We start from the raw sequence: 12,184 nt of genomic DNA on the forward strand, positions 1-12,184 counted from the left end.
CTCAAATCAGAAAAAGAAGCTTAAAACTACACTTGAATAAATTCTAATTCAGAACTGAATTTTAAAGTTTTTTCCCTAACTCTATTTTCACCTGATTGTAAATTAATTCTTTATACTGCCATCCTTCATCTTTTTTAACATTCTGTGGCAATAGAGCAAACTGAGTCCCACACTTCAGTGAAGCTGCAGAATCAGAAGGGGGAGTGGTTGCCTGGCAACATAACCTGTGAGTAATTAAGCATCTCTTGAGAACTGCTGAATTTGGTTTTAAATTCTTGGCCTTGTTACAAATAGCCATTTGGACTTTTTGGACTCTGTCTAACTATTGCCTTAAAGATTATACTGCCCAAGATAAGCAACCAAGTTAGGTCTTATCACCAATGGCTGTTCTTTGCAAGGTTCATGTCTCAACTCTTTTCCCTGCAGACAGCCTAAGGCACATACCAGGATAAGTACACATGACTGTGACTGTCCAGAGGAAATCCTACATCCCCTCTAAGTAATTCACAGCACACTGCTGTTTTCTGATGCGTAGCCATCCTTTGTCTTATTCTGCCTTAGGGGAGTGCTAAAAATACAGGGAAGAATCCAGTTCAGTTCAGGTGCTCTGACAGCCTGGTAAGGCATCTACACATGAATAAGGTAGGTTTGACTAAAAAATGTTGGAAGCTAAGTCAGTATTCATTTAAATCTATATATTTACAAATCATTTCAACCTATAAAAAGTATATGATATGGAAAATCATCACATTTTATGACTCTTCAATCATCATGCTCAGGTAACTTCTTCAGAACACCCTCTTCCCCAGATAAGAATACTTCCTTTAAAGAGCATTTTCTAAAACACATGATGAGAACAAAGGCTTTGGAATGCTCTTGATTTAATCAAGATGTCGAACACATCTTACAGAACTATATATGACTTGTGAGACTTCACATATATTGAAACACTCTAAACTGTGGGTGTAAGTCCAGGGAAAGGAAATCTCGGGGCAAAATACCCCTAGAAACCAAAATCAGTCAAAGGGAGAAAGTTTAAAACCTGTTTATTGCTTACAAAACTTCAGTCCCAGGCCTTCTTTCTTCTCTGCTCTGGCAGCCACAACACCAGCCCTCCCCCTCACCTCTCCAGTACAGATAAGCCCTCTGTTGCCCAGGTAAATTACCCATTGATATGGAGATGAACTTCCCCACCCCTGAGGAAAGATGCAAATGCACTAAAGTCATACTTCTCTCCACTTCTGAACACCTGTTGATATGCAGATGTACCAAAGCCAGGCGAGATATTCTGGCAATACTACAATTTTACCCACAGTGGGATTTAAATAAGGTCAACATAAAATGTGATGATAACAAACTATATTTCATTTATAATGCCAATAACTTTACAGTTAAAACAACAATGATACAAAGGTTAAAATAGTCCAACAACTTAATGTAATAAAGAGCAGAAAAAAATGAGGTAATAAAGTTTCACATCTAATAAAAGATGATTGTAAGATAGGAGTTTTAAACATCTGTTTTTTAATAGAAAAAGGATGTCATACCATCAATGATACAGAGATATCAATCTGCAAGGAACAGATGCTCCATTAACAGCTTTTTAGAAAAGATAAATGGAATGCTTAAAAAAGTCATGTAAAAAGAAACTTCTAATTTTAACATATAGGAAGATACTCATTTATAAAAACAGAAGCCAGCATTCTCTTAGAGGGAACAAGATGGGTAAAGTGAAGTGTGTGTTTTAGAAAGATGCAATAGTATGAATTGTCAGTTGTCAGTAAGTCTTAGAAAGTTTTGCCATTAAAGGAACCAAAATAGTTCTGAAAGCAATGAAATATATCATCATTGTGAGAAGAAACAGCCTGCCTGTAGGTTGTCGGTGTCAGCAATAGGTATGTTACTAAGGGAAACAATAAAGCTTAATGGTAACTTGATTATTTACAAAAGATTGTTGGTGGTTTCTGTGATCTGTATCTCTTGGCAGATCCAGAGACCTCACACATTTTAAATCTTAAGCATAAATGCATCAACATGGAATCAAGCACCAATGGTATTGTGAAATGCTACTGTGATATGTTTAATTTTCTACTAATTTTGGCATTGAAAGGGTATCTCGCCGTGACCCTCCTTACCCAGAACGACTCAGGAGACACGGGCCCACGCAAGAGACTTTATTATCTGAAGGAGAGAGTGGCTGCCCCAGAAAGGGGGTGGAGAAAGAGAGAGAGAGAGAGAGAGAGAGCAGCAGAGAGAGCAGTGGGACAGCAGAGAGAGAGAGGGAGAGAGCAGGGAGAACAGGGGGGCAGAGAGACAGGGAGAGAGGGCAGCGGTGCCTTTTATTGTGGGATCCGCTTGGCCCGTTGCCTTGGGGGAGGGTCGGGATGTATAGAGATAAGGCGGGGTAAACCCAGCAAGCCCTGGCATAATTCTCACCAGCTTATGTGCTTGGGACCATGGGGCAAAAGGAGGATAAATTACTATATTCTTACATTCCTCCCTTTTCTGTTTTATAAGTGGTAGAGGATTTGGGAAGGGGGGAAGGTTAGTCTTCAGTAACTGCTTCCTGCTGATTAGGGGCGATGAAGTTCATTTTTGTATTGATGGGGGAGGTTTTCAGATGAGCCCTTGGTCTGCAGTGGCGATGGCGTGTTCTAAGTTCAATAAAGATCATTGTCTTTTGAGAGGGGTTGGTAATCCTGTAATATAAGCTGGTTAAGGTTTGGTTAGAAATGTTTTGCATTGGGCTGATTGCTATGTTTACATAGGGTGGCTGAATTATAGCATTGATGGGGACCTATGTGTAGGCAAAAAGCAACCTGTAGGGCAAAGGGAATCCTTGATGGTGCAATCTTTTGGACAGTCTGAAAGAGAAGAAAGGGCTGGCATTGGGAAGATAGGTCTGGTGAGAGAGCAAGTGTTGAGACCAGGGTTAATAATCCTGAAGCATGACGCATGGCAGTTGTAAGGGAGGTCTTAGGACTCTGTGCTGGCAGAAACTTCTTCAGTGATGAGTGGAAGCGGAGATGAGCAGCGGGAAATGCGGAAAGTAAGAGGTCCCTTCAGGGTGGAGGAGTAGGAACCTGTGGGAGATTTGGTGGGAGGGGAATAAGCTGAGACAAACGGCTTAAGGTGGGAGTTGTGTATCTAATGGGGAAGACCCTGGAGTTTAACTGCAGGTGGCGTGGAAAGGATTACCGTGTATAGTCCTTTGTCATTTGGGACTTAGGGATGGTGTCTTCGTTGTTTGGAATGGACATGGTTTGGGGAAGTTTTTTCCTGTCTATGGTAATGGCCTTGTAGCACAGGGAGAGCTGAACTCCCAAGTATGTGACCTGAGCAGCAGACAGGTCAACTTTGGAGGGTGAAACTCGATAGCTGTGTTCTGAGAGAAAGTTTAAAAGGAGAATAATATCCTGTTGAGAGGTTTGTAGGGAGGGACTGCACGGGAGGAGATCATCTACATATTGAAGGAGGGTGGAGCTCGAGAGAGTAAGGGATTTAAGGTCTTGTGCTAGATGTCCAAAAAGGTGGGGACTATCTCTAAAGCCTTGGGGAAGTGCCGGGGACCAAAAAAGACCCCCCCACCCACAAAATGGCGAACTTCCCTCTTCTCTTCCGGGTTCTCTGCTCCCGCCGGCGCCAGCCAAGGTCCAATCACCCCTCTACACCTTCCCGCCAGCGCCACCTAAGGTCCAATAATCTTCTGACCCACCCCTTCCTTACTAGTCTGTATAAATTGAGCCTGCGAACAATAAACTGTGCCAGCTTGATCAGACATCCTGTCTTGCTGGTCGTTCTTTGTGTCCCTTGCTTGTTTCATTTCTGCAGGCGTCTCCAGCGACACCCCACGTTTGTCCCGCAGGCCGGGGCAGTCTGGCGCCCAACGTGGGGCCCAATGGGACTCCTGCTGAAACGTCTACTCGTAGTCCTGGCCAGGCACTCATTTGAGACGTCGCGCAGGTAGGAGCCTGACGCCGACCCTCCATTGACGATCACTGCGGCCCACCCATCCGTAATACAGATCCGTGAGAGGTGAGTAGACGAATCCCCCAAGCAAGATTTCAAAATACCTCTTGTGAGTTCAATTTTAGTAGTCTGATTGGTTTTATCACTTCCCTCCAGTCTGCTGCCGCGATTTATTCCTTGTTTTGTCCTCTGGTTGTTCCTCTCTGAAAACCTTGTGCTTACTTTGGGCTAACGGCCGTTCACCTCGAAGGCATACCCAGGGGACTCTGACTACAGAGTCCCTGTCTTAGAGGGTCCGAGCAGGCGGATTATACCTGCCGGCTGTCCTACGTAAGCAAGGGCTCGTCTGAGCTGATGAGAGTGGCTCCAGTGGCTCAAGACATTGGTGTAGTCGCGGCTGACTTAGAGAGATTCAAATTTATTTAGAGCAGAGGTTGTAACCATAGTGATGGGCAATTCTCTGAACTCCCACGAGGTATTTCTTAACGGTGTTAAGGATTCCCTCAGAACACGAGGAGTAAGGGTTAAGAAAAAAGATCTTAGACACTTTTTTTCCTTCATACATGAGACTTGTCCTTGGTTTCCCCTAGAGGGCACTATCAGTTGTAAGCATTGGGAAAGAGTTGGTGATGCCCTCCAAGATTTTTATCAGACCTTAGGCCCTGAAAAAGTCCCTGTCTCAACATTCTCCTTTTGGAATCTTATTCATGATGTCCTTCGAGTTCGTTCACAAGACCCTGATATCAAAAATGTTATAGAAACAGGAGAAATAGCCCTTAAAGAAAACTCCCGACCACCCTCTACCTGTCCTTCAATAACTGTAGATATCTCTGAAGATCCCGCTGTTTCTCTTGAAGAAACTCCTAAGCCCCAGTCTGAACAAAATACTCCAGATCCCCAAGATAAACCTGAAAGTAAACCTGGCAAACCTAATTCCCCCAAAATCCCCTCCATTTACCCTACACTCACGTCTTTAAGACATCAAAACAATCATTTAAGCCTGGAAGATGAAGAGACATTAAGAGAACAAGCTGCTCATTATCATGATCATGAGAACCCCTGGTGTCTCACGGCGCCAGTCCTTTATAGTGTCACTAATGGACACTTTAAGCCTCCCCCATACAAACCTATTCCCCCCCAATGCGTCCCTATGTTTCAAATCCCTGCCCTAGAGCCTCCTCATAACCCCCCCTCTTTAGCTGACCCCATCCGGCAGGCAAAAATTTCTCTAACCAAAGAAGTTTCTTCACTTAAAGAAATTTTGCTGCAAAAACGTGAACATGTTCAGCTCATTAAAGAGATTAAAGCCCTTGAGGCCGAGTTGACATCATTGAGCCCCACGCAGCCTCCCTCACTCCCCCAAAAAACCTATAAAGAATGCAAAATCAAAAAACCCAGTCCTTGCCTTTCCAGTCACCCGCGGCCGACCGCTCACCCACGGTCGCCACCCAGAAACACCCCCGGAGGTCATAGAAGAGAGCGAGGATGAAAACGCCCCAGACTCCCATGACCCAGATACTCCAGACCAAGACCAGGATTCCGAGGGAGAGCCTTCAGACAATGAAGAGCCTAAGAGTAATATGGAAAACCCAGCTAAAACCCAAAAATACCGCCGCCTAAACCTTAAACATCTAAAAGACTTAAAAGCAGCTGTTACCAATTATGGCCCCACAGCTCCTTTCACATTAGCCTTGATTGAAAGCCTGAGCGATTGGTGGCTGACCCCTAATGACTGGCTTTCCCTAACTCGAGCTGCCCTGTCAGGAGGAGTACGTCTTGTGGCATACTGACTTTGTAGAAAATTGCCGTGAGACTCCACAGCGCAATAGTGAAAGTAAAACTTCACGCTCATGGTCAAGAGATAAGTTACTCGGGCGGAGCCCTTATGAAACAAATGAGGGCCAAGCGGCCTTCCCCCCTGGCCTTTTAGCTCAAGTCCAAAATGCAGCCCTTAAAGCCTGGTGGCGCCTTCCCCCTAAAGGCTCTGCTACCACTTCCCTGGCAAAGATTCGTCAGGGCCCTGACGAGCCTTACAGTGACTTCATTAGTCGCCTAACAGATGCTGCCGAGCGACTAGTTGGTGGAGGGGAAACTGAAAGTGCCTTTGTTAAACACCTAGCTTATGAAAATGCTAACCCGACCTGTCAAGAGACCATAAGACCTCACCATTGTGGGAGTCTTTCTGATTATATTAAACTCTGTTCCGGGATAGGAACTTCACATACAATTGGACTGGCCATAGGAATGGCCCTGAAAGATATTAATAAGGATAGTAATAAACAAAGAACTTGCTTTAATTGCAATCAACCAGGACATTTTGCCCGCCAGTGTCAGGCAGAGATTCAACTTCACCCGCCTCGTGCTCCCCCGCCTCATGCTCCCCCGCCTCGCGCTTCCCCCAAAACTGTTTGCCCTCGATGCCGGCGCAGCTTCCATTGGGCTAATGAGTGCCGCTCTAAAACGACTATTGAAGGCACACCCCTTCCACCACTCCAGGGAAACTCCCAGAGGGGCCAGTCCCTGGCCCCTTCACCAAGCACGAACCAAGGGGCTATCAGGTTCGTTCCCCCAGCTCAACAACAACTCCTCCCTGCGCAGACATCAGCTCCCTCTCCCGTGCCACCCCGGGAAGTGCAGGATTGGACCTCTGTTCCGCCACCAGCACAATATTAATTCCTGACCAAGGGGTCCAGCTGCTCCCCACAGAAACTTACGGACCTTTACCTTCTGGCAACTTTGGTCTAATTTTAGGACGAGGGAGCTCTGCATTAGCTGGCCTCCATATTATACCAGCAGTTATTGACAATGATTATACAGGACAAATTACCCTCCTAGCCTCTGCTCCTATGGGTCCAATATCTATATCAAAAGGGAAACGAATAGCCCAACTCCTACTACTCCCGTTAGATTCAACACATAAAAGTTATAATAAAAATTTCAGATTAAATGCTGCCTTTGGCTCCTCTGATGCTTACTGGGTACAACAAATCACCACCGAAAGGCCATTGCTAACCCTACAACTAGATGGCAAGTCCTTTGAAAGACTAATTGATACAGGAGCAGATGCTACAGTAATATCAGCCCAACAGTGGCCTCCTAGTTGGCCCTGTAGTATAACTGTAACCCATCTCAAAGGCATTGGTCAATCCACAAACCCCAAACAAAGTTCTAAGATCTTAACCTGGAGAGATAAAGAAGGGAATTCTGGACAAGTCCAACCTTATATAGTAGCTGGATTGCCCATTAACTTATGGGGACGTGACATTTTATCCCAATTAAAACTTGTCATGGCTAGCCCAAATGATGTTATTGCCCAACAAATGCTTAACCAAGGTTATTTGCCCGGCCAGGGCCTAGGAAAAAATAGTCAAGGCATAAAAGAACCCCTTATTGTCATACCCAAAACTGATCATTCAGGATAAGGGAGTAAAAATTTTCCATGATGGCCATTGACTTTCCTGTACCCCACGCAGATAAAATAAAGTGGAAATCAGACTCCCCTGTCTGGGTAGATCAATGGCCTTTAAATCAAGAAAAACTCACAGCAGCTACTAAGTTAGTACAGGAACAATTAGCTGCTGGACACTTAGAACCCACCATCTCTCCTTGGAACACTCCTATATTTGTAATTAAAAAGAAATCAGGAGAATGGAGGCTCCTCCAAGACCTCAGAGAAATTAACAAAACCATGTTGTCAATGGGGGCCCTTCAACCCGGCCTCCCCTCTCCCATAGCCATCCCAGCTAATTATTTTAAGATCATCCTTGATCTTAAAGATTGTTTCTTTACTATCCCTCTCCATCCCCAAGATAGAGAACGCTTTGTGTTTAGTATTCCTGTCACCAATTTCAAAGGGCCAACGCATCGCTACCAGTGGAAAGTCCTCCCTCAAGGTATGGCGAACAGCCCCACACTGTGTCAAAAATTTGTAGCTCAAGCCGTAGATCCCCTCAGACCCCGATGGCCTTCCATCTATATCATTCATTATATGGATGATATCCTCCTAGCTGGGGCATCCAACTCTGAAGTCCTGAAATGTAGCCAAGAATTGACCACCCGTCTCACCTCTTTTGGTCTCCAAATTGCTCCAAACAAAGTTCAATGAACAGATCCCTATTACTACCTTGGCTTTGAACTAACTTCAAACAAAATCACTACCCAGAAGATTCAATTAAAAACATCACACTTACAAACATTGAATGATTTCCAAAAATTCTTGGGAGACATTAATTGGCTTAGACCCTATCTTAAATTAACTACTGGAGAGTTAAAACCCCTTTTTGATATGCTGCAAGGAGACTCTGATCCCCTATCCCCTCGGAAATTGTCCATTGAGGCAAAGGAAACCTTAAACATTATTGAAACAGCTATACAACAACAACAGATTACATTCTTATCCTATGACAAGCCCTTCGCTCTCATCGTCTGTAATACACAACACACCCCTACTGGAGTTTTATGGCAAGATAATCCTTTATTGTGGATCCATCTGCCCTCTTCCCCATCTAAAGTTCTTATTACATACCCTTCATTAGTTGCAAAGATCATAAAAGCAGGCAGAGAAAAAAGCCGCCAACATTTTGGCAGAGATCCTGATCAGCTCATCATCCCTTACACAAAAGAGCAAATAGATTGGCTTTCCCAAAATGTAGATGATTGGATTATATCCCTTGCTTCTTTTCAAGGTAAAATCAATAATCACTATCCCTCACATAAACTCCTCCAATTCTCACAACTACATCCCTTTGTTTTCCCAAAAAGAACCTCATCCACTCCTTTAGAAAATGCCTCTTTAGTTTTCTCAGATGGCTCCTCCTCTGGCATTGCTGCCTATGTTATTGGCTCACAGAGTTACAGCATCCAATCACCCTTTAAATCCACCCAACTCGTAGAATTATTTGCCATTTTACAAGTTTTTAAAATGCTGAGCCAAATCCCTTTTAATCTGTATACTGACAGCGCCTACATAGCATATTCAGTTCCTATTTTAGAAACTGTTCCTTACATTAAACCCTCTACCAATGCCATTTCCCTCTTTCAACAACTCCAAACCTATATATTACTCAGGCAGGCCCCTTTCTATATTGGACACCTGTGAGCCCACACCGACCTCCCTAGTTCCCTCTCCCAAGGTAATGCCCTTGCAGATAAAAATACCCGCTTCACATATTTTATTATGATCAATGCAGTCACCAAAGCTAGTCAATACCATGCCCTTCATCATGTGAATGCTCACACTCTTCGACTTTTATTTAAACTCACCAGAGAACAAGCTAGGCAAATTGTTAAAAACTGTCCAGGGTGTGTTACCTCACTGCCCCTTCCTCATTTAGGAGTTAATCCAAGAGGCCTGCTCCCTAATGAAATCTGGCAAATGGATGTCACTCATATTTCTGAATTTGGTGCTCTTAAATATACTCATGTGACTATTGATACTTACAGTGGTTTTATATTTGCCACTCTCCACAGTGGTGAAGTCACCAAAAATGTTATAGTCCATGTTCTTCAATGCATTACTGTTATTGGTAAACCTCAATTCTTAAAACAGACAATGGACCGGGATACACCTCACAAGCATTTCAAAATTTTTGCCATCAATTACAAATTAAACACATCACAGGTATCCCCTACAACCCCCAGGGACAGGGGATAGTCAAGCGAGCTCATCAAACATTAAAAAGTATGATCAATAAACTTAAAACCAACACTGCATACCCTACAAAAGGCTCTCCAAAGAACCTCCTTAATCATGCCTTGTTTACACTTAATTTTCTACAATTAGATAATCATGGTAAGTCTGCAGCAGATAAGTTGTGGCATCCTGAAACCAAGACAAAGTTTGCAGAAGTTCTATGGAAAGATCCACTTACCTTTAAGTGGCACGGTCCCGACCCAGTTCTTATCTGGGGCAGAGGCCACGCCTGTGTATATGATACACAGGGAAAAGGACCTCGATGGTTACCTGAATGCCTTGTTAAACCCATCAATACCCCTGTGAAGCCAAATAATAATAACCCAATACATTCCAGAGAGGAAAATCCTCCCTGAGAACTGTCTGTCTTTGCCTTTCAGAAAGAAAAACATTCATCATCATCAGACAAGGTAAGCTCACCCTTCATTGACACAGTCTCAGGCCTGCAGCCAACAACCTCGCCTACCTACTTTTGCCATCATGTCTGTTATCCATCCCTTTATTGCTACTGTCATACTCCCTGTCGTCCTTGGAGGACTAAAACCCTCTATCACTAAAGAGGAAGCCTACATACGGTTGTTTGGACCTCCTTGTGAGTGTAGGGGTGGGATAAAGCTTGTAGATCCCAGTAGGGGGGAATATAAACTGGCCGTAGATTGTCAAGACAAAACAGCATACCTCTCAGCAGACCTCTCTGCAGGCGGATTTTCATCCGGATTAGGATACCAACCCCTTACTTGGAAATGTGTAAGAAAGCCCAAAATTATATCTGCAATTGAGGGCAAACCAGAGCCTTGCCCCAGCAATTGCCAAAAAGCCGCTGCACTACACTCTACCTGTTACCGCAGTGTCCAACAATGCACCTATAGTGATGGCAAAGTATATCTCACAGCTATTTTAACAAGGGGTTATACTGGTTCTTTTGGAGGCGAGTATGATGATAGCAACCTATGAAGAGGAGGACATTCTAAATATGCACAAGCTTCTTGTATTGGTAATTTAGGCAAAAGCACTTGCTGGCCACCACAAGCACCTATTCATACATTTGATGGTGGTGGACCAACAGATAGGATAAGAGAAGCCCAAGTCAAAGAAAAAATTGAAGATCTTATTAAAGCAATATACCCCCCTCTAGAGTACCACCCTTTAGCCTTGCCCAAGTCTCGTGGCATAGATCTTGACACCCAAACTGCTGATATTCTAGAAGCCACTCATAATGCACTGAACATCACCAATCCCAGTCTCGCTGAAAACTGCTGGCTATGCATGACCCTTGGTACGCCTATGCCCCTTGCAATTCCCACTAATGCTACCAACAACCTGACAGAACAGAATTGTACTCTCAACTCACCCTTTAGAGTGCAACCTGTAGGATTTAACATATCCCTATGCATACAAAAGCAGCCGCAGAATAACAGTTATAATATAAATGTAGGGTTTGCCTCTTTCATAACTTGCTCCCAAGTTTTTAAATAAACCTCATCCATTTGCCCCCCCAATGGACAAGTTTTTCTCTGTGGAGGAAACCTGACCTTCACTGCCTTGCCCACAAATTGGACAGGGTTATGCGTACAAGCCAGCATCCTCCCAGATATTGATATCATCCCAGGAGAAGAACCTGTCCCTATACCCAGCTTTGAATTTATAGCAGGACACCCACGCTCTAAAAGAACCATCCAGTTCATCCCACTTTTAGTTGGCCTTGGAATTTCCACTGCGGTAGCTACTGGAACAGCAGGAGCAGGAATAGCCATACATTCCTATCATAAATTATCCAATCAATTAATTAATGATGTTGATGCCCTCTCTAGAACGATTACTGACCTCCAAGACCAAATAGACTCTCTAGCAGAAGTAGTTTTACAAAACCGTAGAGGCCTAGACCTCCTTACGGCAGAGCAGGGAGGTATCTGTTTAGCTTTACAGGAGAAATGCTGCTTCTATGCTAACAAGTCAGGCATCATTCGGGACAAGATAAAGACCCTCCAAGACGACCTCGAGAAAAGAAGAAAAGAGTTGTGTGACAATCCCCTTTGGACTGGATTGAATGGACTTCTCCCTTACCTTCTCCCCATTTTAGGCCCGCTCCTAGGATTGCTATTAATACTATCTTTCGGTCCTTGGGCTTTTAAGAGACTCACAACATTAATCAAACAGCAAATAGACTCCCTTATAGCAAAGCCTATCCAAGTCCATTATCACCGCCTTGCCTTGCCTGACCAAGGCGTGGATCTTTACACAGAGCCTTATACCCGAAGAGACCCGACAGTAACCAGAGATTACACCTGAGATGAGCCATGTCAAGGTTTTTTTGTCCTGTTCCTTGACAATATTCCTGGGCAATTAGACGGGTAGTCAGTGACGGGTAACTAAGAGGTTATACCTGCCAAAATGCACAGCCAGACATAAGACCTCTGGTCGAGACAACAGGGGCCGATCTAATACTGGGGCAAGCTCCTATGCATATAGGCCGACTCAGTATTAGAGCAAGCTCCCCTGAGAATTCCAGGCCAACTCCGAAAG

At 44.1% G+C, this 12,184-nt stretch overlaps 2 protein-coding genes across 2 annotated transcripts; both read left to right on the plus strand.

Annotated features, from left to right (window-relative positions):
- The first annotated feature begins 3,010 nt into the window (after positions 1 to 3,010).
- LOC130684176 (endogenous retrovirus group K member 7 Gag polyprotein-like) lies at positions 3,011 to 6,642 on the plus strand. Its single transcript, XM_057504324.1, has 5 exons — positions 3,011 to 3,049; positions 3,832 to 3,925; positions 4,560 to 5,243; positions 5,383 to 5,738; positions 5,782 to 6,642. The coding sequence occupies exons 1-5, from the start codon at positions 3,011 to 3,013 to the stop codon at positions 6,640 to 6,642; spliced, it is 2,034 nt and encodes a 677-aa protein (XP_057360307.1).
- A 769-nt stretch (positions 6,643 to 7,411) lies between these two features.
- Positions 7,412 to 11,950, plus strand: LOC118909231 (syncytin-1-like). The gene is given in 2 exon segments (XM_036879484.2): positions 7,412 to 7,862; positions 10,665 to 11,950. Coding segments are annotated over 2 exon segments (1,737 nt in total).
- The last annotated feature ends 234 nt before the right edge of the window (positions 11,951 to 12,184 follow it).

This window comes from Manis pentadactyla, chromosome 6 (assembly GCF_030020395.1).
Source record: "Manis pentadactyla isolate mManPen7 chromosome 6, mManPen7.hap1, whole genome shotgun sequence".
Taxonomy (NCBI): domain Eukaryota; kingdom Metazoa; phylum Chordata; class Mammalia; order Pholidota; family Manidae; genus Manis; species Manis pentadactyla.

Excerpts from the sequence above, each read along its gene's own strand:
- LOC130684176 (XM_057504324.1), top strand. The coding sequence starts at position 3,011 with ATGAGTGGAAGCGGAGATGAGCAGCGGGAAATGCGGAAA. Across the intron at positions 3,926-4,559 it reads TCCTGCTGAAACGTCTACTC|AGGGCACTATCAGTTGTAAG; the intron begins GTAGTCCTGGCC and ends GGTTTCCCCTAG. Across the intron at positions 5,244-5,382 it reads AGAAATTTTGCTGCAAAAAC|TCACCCGCGGCCGACCGCTC; the intron begins GTGAACATGTTC and ends TTGCCTTTCCAG.